The sequence below is a fragment of the Trichechus manatus genome, unplaced genomic scaffold, assembly GCF_000243295.1.
Source record: "Trichechus manatus latirostris isolate Lorelei unplaced genomic scaffold, TriManLat1.0 scaffold00010, whole genome shotgun sequence".
Lineage (NCBI taxonomy): Eukaryota > Metazoa > Chordata > Mammalia > Sirenia > Trichechidae > Trichechus > Trichechus manatus.
In genome coordinates this window covers 16,812,395-16,831,210 of record NW_004443946.1, presented here as the reverse complement: position 1 = coordinate 16,831,210, position 18,816 = coordinate 16,812,395, and the positions used below count along the sequence as shown (strand labels likewise).

The window sequence follows — 18,816 nt, the reverse complement described above, 5'->3', positions numbered from 1 at the left end:
CAGGTCCCTGACGGGCAAGGGCAGCCAGCTGCACGTGACCCACCATCCAGCTCCCCCCGCATCCCTCCCACATCGTACGGACCCCAAGACACTCAACCAACTGGACTGAAACAGCAGTGGCCAGCTTTGGGCAACCTGTGCCACCCTGTGGCTAAGTTCCTCGTACCCTGGCAGTTTCTTTTTTTCCCTTACATTTTCTACTTTGCAGTCTTTTAACAGTATTTCCAAACTAGGCTGACACACTCCAATCTGCACCAGCATAACAGGCTTCCTCCCCAAGGCAGTTTGAGAGGAAGCTCCTTCTGGGCATGGTCAGGCAGTTCTCCTTCCCTCTCTCCTTCCCTTTGTCCCCTGGCCTTGATTCACTCTGGCTGAGAGGTAAAGGGTCCTAGGGCTTCCCTCCCCTGGCCCTACCCCCACAAGCACACAAAACCAGAGGCCTGTGGAAGGCTCAGTCGCCCCTCCATACCATTCCTCCTTCCTACCAGAGGGCAACCGGAGTCCCCTAGGCTGGCCCTGGATCTCCCTCCTCCCCTCAGTGGGAGGGGGTGGAGATCCAGAGAAGGAAGAGGCCAGCAGACCAGAAGGCTTGGTCCTTGGACAAGCAAGCTCAGGGAGGAGGTGGTTGAAGAGGAGTGCAGCCCCGCTGGGCACAGACCATGCATTCTGGGCTGGCCCTGGGGCCAACGGGGCCTCATCCTCCACCTGCTCAAACGTGCTTCCACCAACCAGAGGAAACCCATTTACTAGTTTTTCTAATAAATCAATAATGCTCCACATTTCTCTTGTGGTTTCTTATTTGACTAGCCCTTGCTTTCCTTTGGAGTCTCTAGGTGGTGCAAATGGTTAAGCACTCGGCGACTAACCGAAAGATTGGAGGTTTGAAGCCACCCACAGTCTCCTCGGGAAAGCCTGGCAATCTACTTCTGAAAGATCACAACCATTGAACACCATACAGAGCAGTTCTACTCTAACATGCATGGGGTGGCCATGAGTTGGAATCACTCAACAGCATCTGGTGTGGGCTTTTTTTCCCTTTGAACTGATCAAGGGCTGGTTGAGCACAGGGAAGGGATGAATGAGCAAGGAAGGTCCTGTGTCGACAGAAGGACAGTCAGGCTCTCTGGCTTGTCCCTGCGGGTCTTACGGGATGACTCCACTGGTACCCAGGCCCAGTGCCTTACCTGATAAAAGATTACTTATTCATGCATTCAACAACCTGAGGGCTTGCTGCAGGGCAAACACTTTGCTAGGTAAAAATCAGACCATGCCTTTCCTCACAGAGCTCAGGAAAGAGATCATCTAGGCCAGTGGTCTTACCCCTCACTGGTCATCAGAATGTCCATGCCTGGGTCTCATCTCCAGAGGGACAGGTTCCTTTGGTCTGGGTGGAGCCTGGGCATTGTCACTTTTTAAAGCTCCCCTGATGATTCTAACGGGCAACCACGGAGAACCACTGACTGGTCCAACGCTCCCAGATACAGCTGGATGGTTGCAAAAGGATTACCTGGAGAAGGTGTTAGCTACAACTTCGCAGGCCCCATCCCCTAAAGAGGCTGAGTCAGAGTCAAGGAGCCTAAGAAGCAAGGACTCATCTATCCTCTTCAATTTATAGATGAGGAAAGAAGAGTAGAGTTTAGGTGACCGAGCTGCTTGGTGAGAACCTGGGTCTCCAACTCTCACTCCAGCACTATTGTTCAGTGTTGTATCCAGTCACTCTCCTCAGTGACTGAAGTGATCACAGAACATTCAGTCCAGCTGGCTCTGCCCTGCTTGGCGTCTGCTAGAGAGAGGCCTCTACTCTCCTTAGATCTTTCCTTGACCTCATGAGACTCACTGGATCCATCTTCAGATTGAGACTCAATGGGTCTGTGGGAACACCCATGGGGGAGCTCTACTTCCCGAGCCCTGCAGCCCCCACCCTACTCCAAGAAGAAAAGGGACAAAACAAGGCTGGTGCACCCTGGAAAAAAGGCAAGAAACCCAGTTAGAAATAGTGAGGGATTCCTCACCCTTTTGAATCAAAGACTCCTTAGAGATTTGGAGGAACACTGAGGATCCATCCAGAAAATACATGTGTACCCTTCACCCAATGTTGCATGCCACCTTAAGACATTTTTAGGTTGCAAGTTCAGAATCCTTGTCTTCTAGGATGTCTCCTGGGAATTGAAGAGGGAGACTAGAAGGTACCAGACACTGGAAACTTTTGCCTATTAGAAAAATGTTCTTCTTTCTTTTAAGTCCAACTTTGGCCCTTTGGAAAAGAGCTAAAGGCCCTCCACCCCAAAGAGGACCTCAGGGCTGTGGAGAGACAGCATTCCATGGGAGTGGGAGCAGCAGAGAACAAGTTCCCTCCCACACGAGCACCCTAGTACCTTGTGCATGCTTCACGAGCAGGGATGACAAATGAGTGCACGTGGGTGAACAGCTCACATGTCCCAGCCCTGGCCCATGGATCTCACCCCCCTGCCAGGCCCCAGTAAGGAGGCCGCACACAGGTCGGTTGGTCAGCAGTGGTTATTGCACCATCGGCAAATAATGAAATGGGTGTACATTAGAGACAACCACAGGGTCAGCCAGACAACCCTCAGAAGTACCTGAACTGAGTCAATTACACTCTTAACAGGAGAGGAATAAACAACAGAAGCACATGCTCACACACACATGTTCATGGGTGCACAAACATACCACAAAATAGAAAGCAATAAATTATTGGCCTCGTTCCCGCCTGGATCCTAAGAAAAGGCACAGTTAAAGAGGAAAGCCTCCCCAGGCCACTTGCCACACCTCCCTTGGGTGGGCCACTCCATATGGTGGTGGCCAGCCAACACTGGAGGCCTGAGCCGTGCTTTTCTCTCCCTGGGAAGAGGTGAGCTTAAATATTTGGCTTCTTACCAGAGAAGAACTATATACAAGGGAAACAGCCACACTGGCCTCAGAGGGGAAAAGCGGCTCATGGGGCCTGTGGGAAGTTGTCCCGAGCCCCAGGGAAGCACCGGGGCGTAGCACAGGCAGCAGGTGAGAACAGGCACCTGCAGAGGACACCCCGACACGGATGTGTTCTTCAGGAGAGAGTAGAGGGAACAGTCTTTCCGAGGGCCCTGGGTGGGGACTCATGTGAGCCAGGGAGACCCAGGCTTGTAAGAAAGCGTGTGGGGTTCTTCCCCATTTCCCTTCCCCAAAGAGTCACTGTCAACCTATGGAGTTCAAGGCCTGGAATTTCTCCCTCAGGTTTCTTACTCTGCCCTGCTGGCTTGGGTCCACAGGGTCCCTGGGCCCCTCTTCCTTCAGTCGATACTCTGCAGACTCCTGCAAATCCTGGCCCTGTCCTACCCCAGCAGCCAGCAAGCTCAGTCCCTGCCCACTGCCCTCCTCTAGCCCCTCAGGCTGGGGCCCCTTCTCCATGACAATCACCCGCTGGCTGTTCTCCAGGGTGAGGTCCGCGGTGACATACAAGGCCTCGCCTTCATCCAGCCCACCTTGGAGCGGCAACCCAGAAGGCTGGGGCTGGGCGGCCTCCCCACCTCCATGGCCTCTCTTGGTGTTCAGGCTGAAGCAGCGGCTCACCCTGCCTGGCAGGGGGGGTTCCACCATGTTCTCGGGCACTGAGTGGCTTCGGTTAACAGGCACTGTGCGGGGCCGGCTGCCCTCGGCCGGGAGTACCTCATTGTGGGAGGCATACTTGGAGCACAGCTCTCGGACGTCAGGCCAGCTGAAGGTCTCTGTGTCGAAGGGGCTGAGGGGGCTTCGGGCGGAGGTCCGGATCCCAGGCAAGGTGGTCCTGGGGCTGGCAGCAGAGGGGCTGAAGGAGAAACGCCGTGGTGAAGTCTCCCTGGCAGAGCAGGGCTTGGGGGGGCTGTGCTCCTGGGTCATCACCGGCTCGTAGCTGAGGAAGGACAGCACGGGCTTTCTCTTACCTGTAGGGGAAAGAGAGCTGCCTGAGTTACTGGGTGGGAAGGGAGAGAGGCAAGAGAGGGCTCTGGACTTCATAGGCAAGGCTGGCCATTGGGGTTTTCTGTGTGATGGGAGAAAAATCTCATTTACCATGCAGGGCCCCTTTATCAAAGCAAAATGGGAAGAATGGAGAAAAGGCAGTGAAAAGGGGGCCAAGATTCAAAGGAGAAGACAAGAGCTTCGGCACCTCCAGATAAAGAGGGGGCTATGGCCACATTTCCTCCAGAGGCCTCTGCTCCATGGGAAGGGCTGGGGGAGGGCAGTGAAAGGGCTTGACGAGGGTGCAGGCCTCACAGGGTCAGACTGACTGCCGTGGCACAAGGGCTCACCTTGCCCCCTCGGTGGCTCGGGGTCCAGCCTCATGTTTGGCTGTGACTCCTCAGAGGTAACCCAGGAATCAACTGACTTCCAATTGGCTCCTCTGCCCCTAGACATGAAGGAAGGACCCACTCCGTGCCCCAAGTCATACCTTTGTCACGCAACGGCTCTCCAACCTCCTCCTGTAGGCAGGGAATGGTGGAGCTCTTCCCGTTCTTCTCAGGAACTGTCTTCTCCCACTGCAGTGGCAGCCTGGCCATTGCTGACTTATTGCTCTTGATCCGAAGGCTGTACTGGCGGGCCAGCTGGTAGACCTTGTTCTTGACACGCTCACTCACATGGCTGTCCATCACGTGGGAGAGCTGCACAATGCGGGGGTGCAGGGGGGCCACCAGCTCTCCCTGGCCGCTGCTGCTCAGCTCCTTCACCAGCTCCTTCAGTTCCCGGGCCAGGTGGGCCGGGCTGGGACGCTCAGTCGGGGAGGCGCTCTCTGGGGAAGCAGTGGTGGATTCCTCCGTGATGGCACCCAGCTCGTGCTCCTCCAGGATAAAGAGCGGCTCATGTAGGTCAAAGCCGTTTGCCTGGCCCTGGCCTGACCCATTCCGAGGGCTCCCTGCGGAAGACTCCATGCCCTCCCATATCTTTGCAATTTCCGAAGACGGACGGAACTCAGCATCTGTGATGGGGGCTGGGTCCCCAGTGCATGCCTGGCCTGGTCCTGGGAGGTCAAACAGGGCCCATGAAGCCGGTCGGGACCCTGCCTGTCTCTTGTGTCCCAGCGGAGCCACGGGTTCTGGGTCTGGCCTGGGAAGGCTATTGAACCTGGAGACTGAGTTTCTCACCAGCCCTTTGGGGATGTAGGAGAGGCTCTCCCGGCGCCGGATGCTAAAACCTGCATCATGGTGCTCTGCGTTTTCATAGTAGCTCTTGATTTTATCCAGCAATAGCCGGTCTTGGGTGGAGAGCAGCAATTCCTTCTTCTTGCAGGAGGACTGGTCAGGCTCAGCTAGGCAGCCTGGGCTTGGAGGCTCTGTCCCGTTGATGGACGGGCTGCTCTCTGCAGCCACCCCCACACTGGTGACCACTTCTGAGGGAAGCTGGGAGCTGAGCGAGTCTGTGATGCCGCTATACTGGGCCGGGCCCTTCTCGCTCCCCTCAAGGCTGAGCATGCTGCTGCTGCGGCTGACCGGCTGTGGGGTCTCGAAGCCACTGGACTTGCCATCCTCCAGAGCCAGGCTGCTTCGCCGAGAGAAGCTGCTGACGAAGCGCTCAGCAATGACACTGGCCTGGTCCAGCACAGAGGGTGGCAGGAGGCTCTCAGGCTCCTGGGTGACCCCCATGTCCTCCTCCTCCTCACTGCTCAGGGCCTTTAGGTCCTCAGAGCTCTCGGCCACCACAAAGCCCACCATGTCACCCACGTGGTCCACATCCAGCAGCTCCTGGTGGGCATCAAGCTGTGTTTCCAGAACTTCTGGAGACTCTGTGTCAGAGGGCATCTCCTCAGTGCTGGGACTTTCCACAGCAGCAAATACCTCCTGCTCTGCCTCAGGCTCAGGGTCTAGCTCAACCTAGGACACAACACAGAGAGCTCACGTGAGCAGAAAACTTTCTTCATGGGATCCGGGGAATGAGGGAATGGCATGGCCTTCTCCAAGCCCAGTGAGGGGGCCTGCAGTTTAGGATTGAGGCAACCAGAATGATTGTGACTCGAAAGTGGGCAACAGGTCTTCAGAGAAGAACATGATCTTGTCCCTTTGTCACCCTGCAGCTGGGGCGTAGGCCATGTCCTCAAACCCAAGGAAAATCCTAGGAGACTAGACAGGGCAGGATGGCAGCTGCTCTCACTGACAGCCTGCCTGGGAACTACAGGGACAAGGTGGGGACACACACAGGGTCAGGCACTGCCCTCGTCTCCCAGGGGCCTCTCTCCCAGACACCTCGAAGAGCCAAGGCACAAGGACCCTATTGCCTGATGCTGGGGCAGCTCCCTAAAGCCCCAGGGGTTCCCACACAGGGGCTCTGGGTTCAAACCCAGGCCTGAGCAACATGAGAGGTGGGGTCCCAACTGCCCTGCAGGGCCAGGTCCTCTCGTGTGGATCAGGGTCCTGACGGCAACACAAGCACATTCTGCAATCCTATCAGAGGGTGAGGCTAGGAATTTGGCTCCCACCAGGCAGCCTTGGAGTCGGTGGGCACAGCCCAACTCTGCATAGGCACAGCCAGATGGGCAGGGAGGGAAGCAAGTTTGAGGATTCCCTCTTGATCACCTTGAAGGTGCTCTGAACCATAAAAGTGGCCGGCACAGGCAGCGTGCGAGAGAGGTCTTTGGAGAGAAGAGAAAAGCAAGCACTCTACATTCTGAGAAATCAGCCCTGATCCCATTTGTTCTCATCCAGAAGCTGCAAAGCAGGACCCATGATCTGGATCTGCTCTACCCAAGACAGTAGCCACCAGCCACGTGGCTTCTGAGCACTTGAAATGTGGCTAGTCTAAAATGAGACCTGCTCTAGCAGTAAAATGCACACCAGATTTCAAAGATATCCTACCAAAAAAAAGGAAAAAAAAGTATAAAATGTGCCATCAATAACTTTTTATATTTATTACATGTTGAAACAATAATATTTTAGATAAATTGGGATAAATAAAATATACTGTAAAATTAATTTCACTGGTTTCTTTTGACATTTTTAATGTGGCTACTAGAAAATTAAAATCACACAGGTGGTTCACATACTATGATTACTGGAGAACACTGCTCTGGACTCTCATCCAATGTCACCCAGGTTTCTCAATCCTGTCCTGACTGAGAGGCCCACCTGGGGTCTAGCCTTAGCCTCATGGCCTTTCCTTGTAAAGCGAATGGCTCAGCTCCTCACAACCCACAGGCAGCATGGAGTGGTGGGAAGAGAGGGAGCTTCTGAGTCATAGACCCAAATCTGACCTCAGTTTACCCCTTGGAAGCTGCCCAACATCAGGCAAATCACTCAACTTCTCTGAGCCTCTTTCCCTTCCAGGGCTGCGGCAGGGAATGGAAGGCAGGAATAAAACGCAGACACGTAGGAAGCTTCCAGTAGATAGCAATACCCTACCTCTAGGCATATTTTAAATGTCTGACATGTTGGTGGGGGCAGGGCCTTGTGTCCTGTACAAGGTGTCTGGCTAGGGGGCCTGAAATCTAGCTCACTTCCGCTATCTGTGCCCCTTAGCACGGGGCTGCATCTACCCAGAGGAAGGGTATCTTTTTCTAATTCACAGAAAGGGGCTGTCTGCTCACCAAGCTGTGCGCCCAGAGGCAGGCAGGCTTTCTGAAGGAGTGAGAGTCCTGGAGGCAGGGGAATCCTTGATCCCAGGGGCCCAACAGGAGAACCTGTGCCTGAAGGTCCCACCTGCAGATCTGGAGGTCTGGGTTCCAGGTACCTCAGCACCATCCCGCTCCCACCTGCTGGCTGTCCAGCAGCCACTCACCTCTGGCAGAGAAGAGACTGTCTCGAAGCTCATGCATTTCTCAGCAGTGGTTGGAGACTGGTTGCTGGGCCTTCTGCAGTCCTTGGGGCCTTCAGACTCCCTGCGCCCCTTCCCCTGCAGCAAATAGAGGCAGTCATCATCTCCCAGGACAGTTGGGAGCCGGTCCCTTCTGCATCCAACACACACAGCCCCTCCCCAGCCGCAAGGAGGGCCCTGGGCTGTGCTAAGCATCAGCCTCAGATCTGAGCCATTCCAGAGTCAAACTGGACAGCAAGGCCTGGGGATACAAAAATTCTTGCACCAAGTGTGTGGTCTCTGGCTACACCTTCAGAAAAGCCCAATCCACCTTCCCTTCCAGGCCAAGTGGACTTGATCCTTCCACCCCCACCCCATCAGACATGCTCATTGGGTAGTACACTGGTTAGCAGCCAGTTCTGGAGCAGCACATGCCAGGAGCTCACCAGGGCATGACAGCAAGTGAGGAGGTTAAGAGTGCTGACAACAGCAGTACAGGAACCGGGCAGAGGGGCAGGGGGCAGGGAAGGAGACTCTGGACAGGCATGCACGTGCCAGGGAACATGCAAGGAGGAGGGGAGATCAAATAGACACCTCACCATAGCGCCCCGAGAGAAAAGTAAAGCGTTGGCCCGATAGTGCCAGCAGTGGAGGGCGGCCAGCAGGGAACTGGCAAAGTCAGCTACCTGCTCCGCCACTGCCAGGCTTTCCTCCTCCTCCTCCTCCTCCTCCTCCGAGCCTGGGGGCTCCGGCCTGGCCCCCTTCTCGATGCCTTCATGCCTAGCCAGGTCCTCCAGAGAGATCTGAAAGGCCTGCTCTTCCTCCTCCTCCTCCTCCTCCACCACCTCCTCCTCCTCCTCTTGCTCCTCCTGGGCAGCCCCTTCAGCCTCTGGCTGCAGGCCCCGAGTACGGGGGTGCTGCCCAAAGTCCAGGAGAGTGTTGGCACTGCCTGCATGCTGTTCAGAGCACAAAACCCCTTCGTGACCGGCCTCTGGGCAACCTCCCCTCTTCCTGCCCGTGGTAGGGGTAGGGAAGCTTCATGCCGAAGGCCACATCTAGACACCCAACCCCTGCTCTCCACTGGCGAGGTCAGCGAGCAGCAGGGGTTCTCACGGTGGAAGGGCTGGGACCTGAGAATACTGTGGGGCCTGGTGAGGAACTCAGGTCCCCTAGAGTCCTGCCTGCCCCAGAGGGAGGGGCAGATGAGAGAGGATCCAGGCTGGGAGGCCACCACTGGTGCTGTTCCAGGAAAAGGGTACAGAAGGGTCAACAGGGGCAGGGGTCGAGTCTTATTCATCTCTAGTGCCTCATACATAGCAGGTGCTTGATAGGTATATGTGTTGAATGAATGAGACAATGAGCACTGAAGGGACCAAGGGAAGTCCCTCCCACTCTTCCTCCACCAGTCCCCTCTGCCCTGGACCCTGGATGCCACAGGCCTTACCTTCATTCCTCCTGCTCTGGCTGCTGACACCACTATTGAGTCCCCAGCACATGAGGAGAGAGGCCGGTGAGAAGAAACCAATAAGCAGGAGAAAGAGCCTCTCTACAGAGGCCAGAGGCCCAGAGCCCTCACTTAGCCTCCTGGGTTTTTGAGGGAAGGACTGGGAACAGGGTGGAAGGTGTGGGTGTGTGTGGGGGGAGGGGGCTGCCTCAAGATGCCCCCAACAGAGGAGACAAGGGGATGGGACCCTGCTGCAAGGGGGTGGGACCCTGCTGCCAGGCTCTTCTCTCCTCAAAGGAGGAAAGAGGAATGAATAGAGGCAGAGTCTCTCTCTAAACTGTTCTTGACAATCCCCCACCCAGCTCTGAGAACTCACTAGGAAAGGCTGGCCAGCCCCCTCACGTACTCTCACCTTTCTCACTGAGTTGCCTGAGCAGGTGTCTGGCCGGCTCTGAAGAGAAAAACGAGTTGGCAGAGTCAACAGAGGCCAGGAAACAGCTGTGCTGGCCCTGGTCCCAAGCTCACAGCACCAACAGCCTATCACCAACTCAAAGTCCACTCTGGCTTGGCCCCCAGCAGCCCTGGGGCCTGAGGGGGGCTGCCCTCCACTGTGCCACCGAGTCCCCTCACACCTGGCTGACAGAGCTAGGCCAGGCCACTCCCATCCACCTCCACTCTCACCCAGCCCAGAGGAACACTGCCCACAATCCCTGCTCCATGCTGCCCCCTTCAGACCAATCAGCATCAGGTCCAGAGGTCCCTGGCTCCTCCTCAAGCCCCACCTCCCCCCTGCAATGAGCACATCAGCATACTAGCTGCACCCACCACCAAGCCCCCTCACAGCACCACGGCTGGAAAGCAGAGGTCGCACCCGACTTTCTACGGCCCTTAAGGCCTGGCACCATGAAGCCCTGCTGCCTGCTGAGGAGTGTTGCCCAGCTGTACAGGGGCTGACCAGGCTCTGGGGACAGGATACAAAATACATCCATTAGGCCGATGGTGTCAACTTTTACCCCAGCCTTTCTAGGGACAGACCTGAGATAGGAAGTAGGGATAAGAGGACAATGTCTCAGGGACCTCCCTCTACAGAGCCCTTGCCAAGCCCACCTGGCATTAGGTGGGAGGCCTAGGGATAGCCACTATGTTCTATAAACTTGGAGCCAGAAGGGACGTCTACCGAGGTCTCCTTAGCTGTTCCTGGGCAGGAGAACATAATGAAGAACTTTTCTTCTACTGAGGAAAGTATGCACACATACATACACGCGCACACACACAATTTGCATCACTACAAGTAAACATCCAATTTTTTAAAGTAAGAAAAATAGAAAATGTTCTACTCTTCACTTTAAAACTTGAAATCAGGAATATTTTTTAAATGACAATTTAAGATATAACAATAATACTGTACTTATTACCAGCATACGTACTGTCCATCTCAGCTCTCTGAAAGTAGGAAGCAGAAAAGGTCTCCCGGCAGTCAGAGTAGCTAGCAGAGTCCAGGCCCTGAAGCTCCTGCACATGGCCAAGTCCTCCCTCTCAGAGCTCCTAGTCTATCTACTCTGACACATAGTCCCCTCAAGCTAGATTGATTAGAAGGGCTGCTACAGGCAAACATGCTAAGCCCAATGAAAGTGAACTCTTTATGGTGTTAGGGAAGAACTGTAAAGAGGGGCACACACCTCAAATGCAAGCTGTCTCTATGGTAACCCTCAGCCCCCTGACCAGGGCCCTGGAGAACCCGGCCAGCACACGCCATAAGTGATGCCAGAACACAGACTCCAGGAAAGGGAAAGTTCAACTATTGACAATGTTTTGGAAATAAATAGTGGTGATAGTTGCATTTTTTAAGGGAAAAAAAAAAAAGTTCAACTGTGGTTAGCATCCACTATTTTAAAAGGCTTAACAGTTTGAACCGTATTTTAGAAATATGTCTATTTCATAAAGGTTAAAATTAAAAAACAATGACAACTACTCCTTTAGTGTTCACAAGGTAAAACCTCAGGCATGTGCAAGTTTCAGCTCTCTAAAATGGCTCACTTCCCAAGTGCCTGGATAGCTAGTTTTGATGCTGATGCTATGACAGACAGCATTACTATTGTTATCACTACATCGTCACTTACTGAACACTTCTATGTGCAAGAAGCTTCCAGTTCTAAGCTATGGCAAGTGAAAGATGTTATTAGATGAGATAGGAAGAGAAGGTGAAAGAGATAAGAAGAGAATCATAGAAGGAAAAAGAGGGGAACAAAAGAGGGGCAGAGACTTACAAAATAACACCCCCAACCTCAGGCTTTTAGCATATGGCACCAAAACACTTTTGGCAACCATAGCGAATTTGCCCAGGGTTCAAGATCCACCCCGAGCAATACCAAACAAAACCAAACCAGAAAGCCTTTCCAGGCTGCTCAGCACCAACTTCTAGAAGACCAAAGCACAAATCCACACAGGTGCTCAGGGGATATGCAGGTTATGGCCAATCAAAGCCCAACACACTTGTAAAGAACCAAGCTAGAACATAGCTCTCAATCACTCCAAAATTTTTCTCTCCAGGGGTCTTTAAGACAGTCCTTATCCCCAACTCCCACCTTGTGTACACATTCGGCAGGCAGATAGCTTAGGCCAAATCTGTCACTGGCCCTCAGATCAAATGGGAGAGTAAAAGCAGAAAACACACACACTCCTCACCATAAGAGCTAAGAATAAAAGCAAGGTTTCCTCTTTCTAAACAGACGATTCATTCCAAGAACATAGCAACAAATCCAGTAATGGAAGAAAACCCAGGAGAGAAAAATGGAACTGTCCTGAGACCCAAAGTAAGTATTTCCTGTCTGGATTGGATGCCACCTTGAAGTCTAACTTGTTTTCCCCATGTCCTGTTTCTGCTCTGTTGTTTCAGAACTGGGCTGGGGACCATTCATGATGTTCAAGTAGTTACTCCCAGCTGACCAGGTATTCCAAGTGGTTAAAAAGAGGGAGATTTAGATTGCAGGGGAGCCAAAAAGGGGTCCCAACACCCAAGTAGACAAGTATCTCAAGGCTTGAAAAAGGTGGGCTGTCCAACCTCAATGGTAAAGAAAGGCCCAGAGGTGCCTACTGGGAGGACAGCACAAGTGCAGGGAGAGGGTCCTCTCCAGGTGTCCACTGACCCTCCCTCCTGCCCTTTCCCAGGATTTCCAGGGAGGTGAGAGCAGCAGCCCTGCCTGGTCAAGGGTCCTATGAAGACACCTCTGCCCATACGGGCCCTCCCCTTACCAGATTGCCGGCGCCCTTGGCACATGTGGGTGGACACTTCGTCCTGAGAGGACCAAGCCTTCTTCAACCGCTCTGGGCTGTAGCGGTACCGGTTGGGATCTGCACACAGGAGAGACAATTGGGTCTTCGGCTTCCTACAACTGTCCTTGCCCAGACTCTGCCCATTCCCCATCACACCTTGCTGGCCACCCCAGCTCCACGCGCAGAAGCCTCCAGAGCCCCCTCCTCTTTCATCTTACATCAGTGCTGTCTGGGGGCTTTCAGCAGTTAGAGCCCCACCCCTCGGTGACAAGCATGCCACCAGCCGTGCAGTATAACCCCAGCACTTGGCAAAAGGAGCCACCCTGTCCTCCTTGCTCCCTGGAAAAAAAGTATCAGGCAAAGTGTCCCCTGGACACAGCCTGACCTACAGATGTGCACCATCAGGGACAAAACAGGCAGAAAAGGGTACACTTACAATAGGAATCCATTTCCAAGATGGCTTCCTTGGCCTGGAAGGGAAGGAAACCCACCTAGTTACACTGTGCTATGTGCTGTGCTTCCCTTAGTCCATAGGACTTGCTCTTGCTGCTCCAGGACACCCACAGTGCCCCGAGGTACCCACTGTACTGATGCCTGCTGCCCAGAAGAACCAGCATCCAGAGTTGAGCCTCAGCAGGCCCTTCAGAGCCGGCTCTGAGGGAAACCCTCTCCCTGCATCCCCTCAGGAGCCAGGGAGGGGGCCACCTGGGAACTCACCTTCTGGGGGATGGTGGCATGGTGGTTCTCCAGGATGAGCCTCTTGATATGGTGGGTCCACTTCCGTTTCTCCTCCACTGTTTTGGCCTGAGAGGACCCAAAGCAAAAGAACCCCAGCAGTCATCATTACAAGGCCTGAAGCCATCAGCACGGACTGTGTTTTGGCTGAGGGGGGAAGAGGTGGACAGAGGGTTGTGTTGGGGCCTCAGTGAAGTTGCCTTGACTCCTTACCACGCCCTGAGGAGCACATGCAATTATCTCTATTTTATAGATGGAGATGCTGAGGCTAGTGCAGCTCAGTGACAGGGGAGCCGGGCTTCACTCACAGGTGTGTTTGATTCCAAAGTCCCTGTTGCGGCCTTGCAAAGACAACCCCAGGCCCGCTCCTCACCTGGATGCTGTACTGCTGCTTGCTGTGCTTGTAGTGGGTGACGGTGAAGCACAGGGAGTCTCTGGTACTTTCGATTAGCATCAGGGAAGAGCACTGGGGGTGGAGGGAGAGGGCAAGCAAGCACATGAAGGAGGGGCTCAGCTGAGCTGGGGCATGGGGCCCATCCCCACCAGACCACCTGGGGAAAGCAGGGAGGGTATTCTCAGAACATTGGGGGCTGGGGAAGCAGGACAGGGAGATCAGCCCAGTTCCACGGGAGGCTTGGTTACCGGGATGTGCCCCTTGTAGACAAAGTGGTCGCCCCGCTTCTTGGTGATGAGCAGTGCTTTGTCAAAGAGGAAGAAGGTCCTCTCGTTGCGTACGCGGTGCACACGGAACGTGCCCTCCAGGACAAGCTCCCCATAGATGGTCAGGTCTGGCCCCTTCCAGTTGATGAGCAGTGATTGAATCTCCTGCACAGAGAAAGCCCCAACCCCAGGGTCAGGCTGCTAATGACCCTGCTGGGGACCACATAGGGCTCCAAGGGACTCACACAGAGCCAGCTGTATCCTGGATCCCCCAGAGACATTCTGCCCAAGGGCTCCCCCAGGAGACACCTGCCCCACATGGGACCACCACCCCTCAGCTCATCCTCCCCTAAGAGCAGCCTTGCCCTGCCCACCAGCCCCTGGGTCTCCTTCCAGCCGCCCAGCCCAGCAGCACCTGGAGCCTGACTGCATGCTCATGCCTTCTCTTCATGTCATTGATGTACCACGCCACACAGGTCATGGTGTCAATGGCATCCTCTACCACCTCAAAGCCATCCTCTTCCTTGTCAAAATGCTTGGCAATTTCCTGTGCAGGAGACAGAGGCTTAGGAAACCTAGACTCAAGGGCCCAGCACGCGCAAGCGCACGCGCGCGCACACGCACACGCACACACACACACACCCCCCCGCCAGGGCCCTTTTGCACCCTGCCCCCATATCCCCAGGAGGATTTCTGGGGCTACCTGGAGCAGCAGGTGGTACTTGAGGATGCGCTGGACTGGCTTCAGCAGGTAGGAGCCCAAAGGCAGTGAGTGCTGCAGCAGCTCCTGCCGGTCCCGGAAGAACTTGGCCTGCTGCTTGTCCCGCATGCATTCTGTTAGGGCGGCCACAGAGCTGGGGGTGGGAGAGGGTTGTCACCACTGGGGCAGGCTGGGGAGCGGGGGTATAATGGACTCACTAAATAGCTCTGCCTCTTCTCCCCACCCCAATTACTCACTTGGGGTAGTTGTTGCAATACTGGGTGTAGATATCAAACTCTTGGCTCTAGAAGAGATCAAAAATAGCGATTTCAGGGAAGCTCTCATTTAGCTGTAAACATGATTGTACCAAAGACAGACCCCTGGCCCCTAGAGCATACTCTGCCCACCCTGCCCCACCCCCTGGTAACTGCGGGCCCATCTTTGTACCCATTTGTCTAGGACATCCTTTCCACCCAGCAGCCCCTGGTTCTACCCCAGAACACACTTCCCATTCCAGGCAGGGCACCCGGCACTTCCGCTGGAGAGGGACCCTCAGGACTCGGATGTCCTCTTAAGCACACTATACTGGGAGTTCTTGTTCCTCTGAGCTCCCAGGAAGATGGGAAAAGGGGCAAGGACCCAGCCTTCTTACCCTTTCCACAAAGCAGCTGGCCACAGCCACGGGGTCATTATTGCAACTGTCCAGGTCTCTGAGTAGCTGGCTAGGTGAGGGGAGATTGGCCATCAGACCCTGACCAGCTGCAGCCTCCCGGCCAGCCATCTGCCCTCCCCACCTCTTTGTGCCCAGACACGTGCCAGCCCTGCTGTCATGCTCAAGAGTTGGGGCTTCTACCCGCAGAGCAAGCCCTGCCCCATAGCAGCCACCACAGAAAACATCGAGCACCACTGTAGAGAGGGAGGGAGAGCTCCGTGCTCACAAGCTGGGGAAGAAAAGGAGATACCAGTACCCACCTTGGGAGGGGACACAGCTCCTCTGTGGGCAAGAGTCAAACACATAAAAGCAAAGATTAAAGGCAGAAGGAAAGAGAAGGGGCTTGCAAAGGAACCAAGACCCCTAGTTCAGAAAGATGCAGGAAAGGATGAAAGGTGGGGTGAGTCCCTGTGTCTCCTTTTCTTAGACATAGAAATCGTAGGAAGCCTCAGAAACAGTGCTCCCCTGCCTCTTCCCTCTGCGCTCCTCCTCTTTTCCCAACCTTCCCCTCCCCCTAAACCAGCCTAGGCCTCACCTTCGCCCTGCCCTCTAAGACGGACATAGCAGGAAGTCCCTCTGGTCATCATAAGGTGCCCAGGGTAAGGTTCACCTGGCCTATCACCACTCTCCCCTCAAGCTCTGCTTCTCCTGACCCAGCTCCCTGCTCTGGGAAGTCTGTGGTCCGAGGTAGTACACTCAGGCCTAGAGAAGCCCCTCTGCCTGAGGCAGGCCCTCACCAAGCTGTGCTCAGCCTTCCCTATCATGTCTTCCCTGTGCTGTACATTCCACTAGTGGGTCAGATCATCTCCGCGGAACCCTGACTTCTCAGGGGGGCAGTGAGCAGATAGGGAAGAAATTAAGAGATACACAAGTGAGGAAGGAAGATGAGAGAGACAAAGGAGCCACCCACAGGTGAGAGCACCAGTGTGCCAAGAGTCCAGCAGTCCCCTGAGAGGGCACTGGCCCAGCTGGACCCACAGGCACATGCCCTCAAATTATGTCCGTCTTCCTCCCCACCCCATGTGACAGAAAGCACTTCAACCCATGTGCCCAGCTGGTGTCCTCTTCTCTTTCAAGGAACTAACCATACCACTAGACAGGGACAGACCACCCTTTGCCATCCCCTCAGAGGCCAGCCCAGCCCACACACCATAGCAGGAGTCAGGGGCATCCAGGCTCCTCCCTAGGACCTGCAGTGGGCCTCACAGGCAGAACCTGGTGCATCTCAGTCTCACCCACATAACAGACCTGTTCAGTGCATAGATGTTTTCTATGTTCCCAAAGAGCGCACTGACTTGTTCTGGCTTCAGCAGCCCGGGCGTGTCAATGATCTTCAGGAGGTAGTCCTGTGTGGAGAGTGGAGGTCAGCACCTCAGGGTCCGGCCCCTCCTGGCTCCATCCTGTCCCCCTCCCCCAACCAGCCACACCTTTTGTCTCTGACTGCATTTTACAGCTAGCAATGCAATTTCACGGATGTCATCCACCTTCCTAGAGAGGCTGAGGGCCTTTCTCAGTGGCAGCCCCACATCCGCCTTTTCCTATGTGCCTAGTAGTGGGAAGCGCTTCATCTACATTAGCCCATTTAATCCTCACAGCAGCCTTGCAAGGTAGGTGTGTCTTCATTTTACAGATGAGGAAAACTGAGGCTCAGGGGTTATGCAACGACCCAAGACCCCATAGCCAGGAAACAAGAGAGCAGAGATCTGGATGCCAAAGGGGCTGGTCCAGAGCCAGTTTCTTCACTGTGTCCATTCTCCTCTGAGTGCAACCTCTCTAATGGTTGTCCCCCTCCCAGCCAGGCTCCATCCCCACTCCCTGTGGATCTGCAGGAAGTTCTATTGGCACAAGCTACTGACTGGACACCCAAAGTCTTAAGGAAGTGTGAGGAGTTAACAAGGGCAGGTAAACAAGAGCTGTTGACCCGAGGCCTCCACACTACTCCATGCAAAGCACATCTTCCAAGACAAATGTGTCAAGGAGAACTTTGCTTCCCAGGATGAAAATAGGTTTATACAAGAGAGCTGGGCCACCAGAGGCTAGAGTCCCTGAGTCCTGTGAGGAGAGATGGGTAGCCCCCTTCTACTCTCAGCCCTGAAGCTCCGGGGGTGCAGACGGATGGACACTGACCTCGACAATGCTGCGAAGGTCCTGCACGTACATCCGCTCCGTTTCTACAATCTCCCGCACCACTCGGCCCAGGTAGCTGAGCTTGTGCCCTGCCATGGTCCGGCTGTTGAATGGGGAGAGAGGCCCCTTCATGTTCAGCCAGCTGCTGGAGTTGTTGTTGCTGTTGGGGGGTTGCCAGCTGCGTGGGGATCCTGTCCCATTCTTCGCTGAAGCCTCAGAGCCATTAGGCTCCTCCATGGTACCACAGCTGTCCCGGGAGGAGCCTGACGAGGAGGTGGTAGAGGTCAGGCTCATGGGTCGCTCTTGGCTGCCATCTTGGCAGAGGGAGGCAGAGACAGGCATCCTGGCATCGCTGCCTAGGGCGGGCACCCCAGGGAGATTCTGGAGCAAAACAGACAGGCAAAAGGTCAAAACTCTGAATCCTAACGAAAGACCTGCCCCTAAGACTCTGCGAGCATCTCCAAGGATGCCCAAGTCACATTCCTGCCTGATTCTAACTGCCCCATCTCTATCCCTTCCAGGATGGAGGAACGGTGAACCACACCCAGGGAAAATAAAGGGCTCAGACTCGAGGCCCCCAGAAATCAGAGAGGACGTCTTTGCCAACATGGTGGTTAGGGTGCCTTCGGATGGAATTCAAAGCCCAGCCCCACTGCTCAGACAAAGTACTTAGGCTCTCAGAGCTTCCTCACTTGTAAAATGAAGATAGGTACCATTTCCTCCGAAGGCTGTGAGAGGATGAAGTGACCTGCTGCACAGAATGCCCTGACAGTGGTGCCAGGCACAGGTAAGTGCTTCATAAACAATCATCACAGTAATGATAATGGTAGTTGTCAAAAAAGCATTTCCCAAGTGCCGACCTCTCAAGGCCTGTGCTGGGGCCACAGCTCAGGGACAGGCAAAGACCTGGCTTTTACGGTCTGAGTCAACACACACTGCAGGCAATATAACATCATTCCCTCCATTGCCGTTGAGTTGTTTCCAACTCATAGTGATCCTATAGGAGAGGGCAGACCTGCCCCATAGGGTTTCCAAGTGGCTGGTGGATGTGAACTATCGACCTTTTGGTTAGCAGCCAAGCTCCTAACCACTATACCACCAGAGCTATCCTCTATAGGAGTGCAAAATCTCTGGGGCACCAGTGGCTTCACCAAAAACCTGAAAGCTTCCAGATACTGAAGGGGGAAGGCAGAGGTGATGGTGGCAAGGCTGAGCCAAGCATTACCCATGCCCCTACCCCCGGCACCTATACGTATCCAGGTTCAGGCCCCTGACTCACCCCAGGCTCCTAAGAAGGGGCAGGGCCCAGGCACAGGAAATTCCCCAGGGCTGAGCCACCTGTGAGTCTGGCAAACTCTCCTCAGCACAGCTGAAATAGGGCAGCAGAGAAAGCCAGAAGCTGCTCCCAGGTGA

At 54.6% G+C, this 18,816-nt stretch overlaps 1 protein-coding gene across 2 annotated transcripts; it reads right to left on the bottom strand.

Moving 5' to 3' along the window:
- Positions 1–1,772: 1,772 nt before the first annotated feature.
- Positions 1,773–17,840, bottom strand: PLEKHG3 (pleckstrin homology and RhoGEF domain containing G3). Of its 2 annotated transcripts, none has more exons than XM_023726278.1 (16): positions 17,404–17,840; positions 16,525–16,622; positions 15,217–15,286; positions 14,822–14,868; positions 14,568–14,718; positions 14,280–14,411; positions 13,847–14,029; positions 13,578–13,670; positions 13,187–13,273; positions 12,906–12,939; positions 12,449–12,547; positions 9,609–9,647; positions 9,197–9,228; positions 7,738–7,851; positions 4,424–5,840; positions 1,773–3,917 (listed from the first exon to the last, which is right to left on the bottom strand). In XM_023726278.1, the coding sequence occupies exons 1-16, from the start codon at positions 17,743–17,745 to the stop codon at positions 3,193–3,195; spliced, it is 3,663 nt and encodes a 1,220-aa protein (XP_023582046.1). In that variant the 5' UTR covers positions 17,746–17,840; the 3' UTR covers positions 1,773–3,192. The 2 variants fall into 2 exon arrangements, with proteins under 2 accessions (XP_023582046.1, XP_023582045.1); XM_023726277.1 differs by having other exon boundaries at positions 9,197–9,216.
- Positions 17,841–18,816: the final 976 nt, after the last annotated feature.

Bases quoted from the DNA above. Each gene is read 5' to 3' on its own strand.
- PLEKHG3 (XM_023726278.1), bottom strand. From the start codon at position 17,745: ATGCCTGTCTCTGCCTCCCTCTGCCAAGATGGCAGCCAAGAGCGACCC. The intron at 14,719-14,821 runs GTGAGTAATTGG...TCCCACCCCCAG, and splicing joins TATTGCAACAACTACCCCAA to CTCTGTGGCCGCCCTAACAG. The intron at 13,274-13,577 runs GTGAGGAGCGGG...GGGTCCTCTCAG, and splicing joins AGCAGCAGTACAGCATCCAG to GCCAAAACAGTGGAGGAGAA.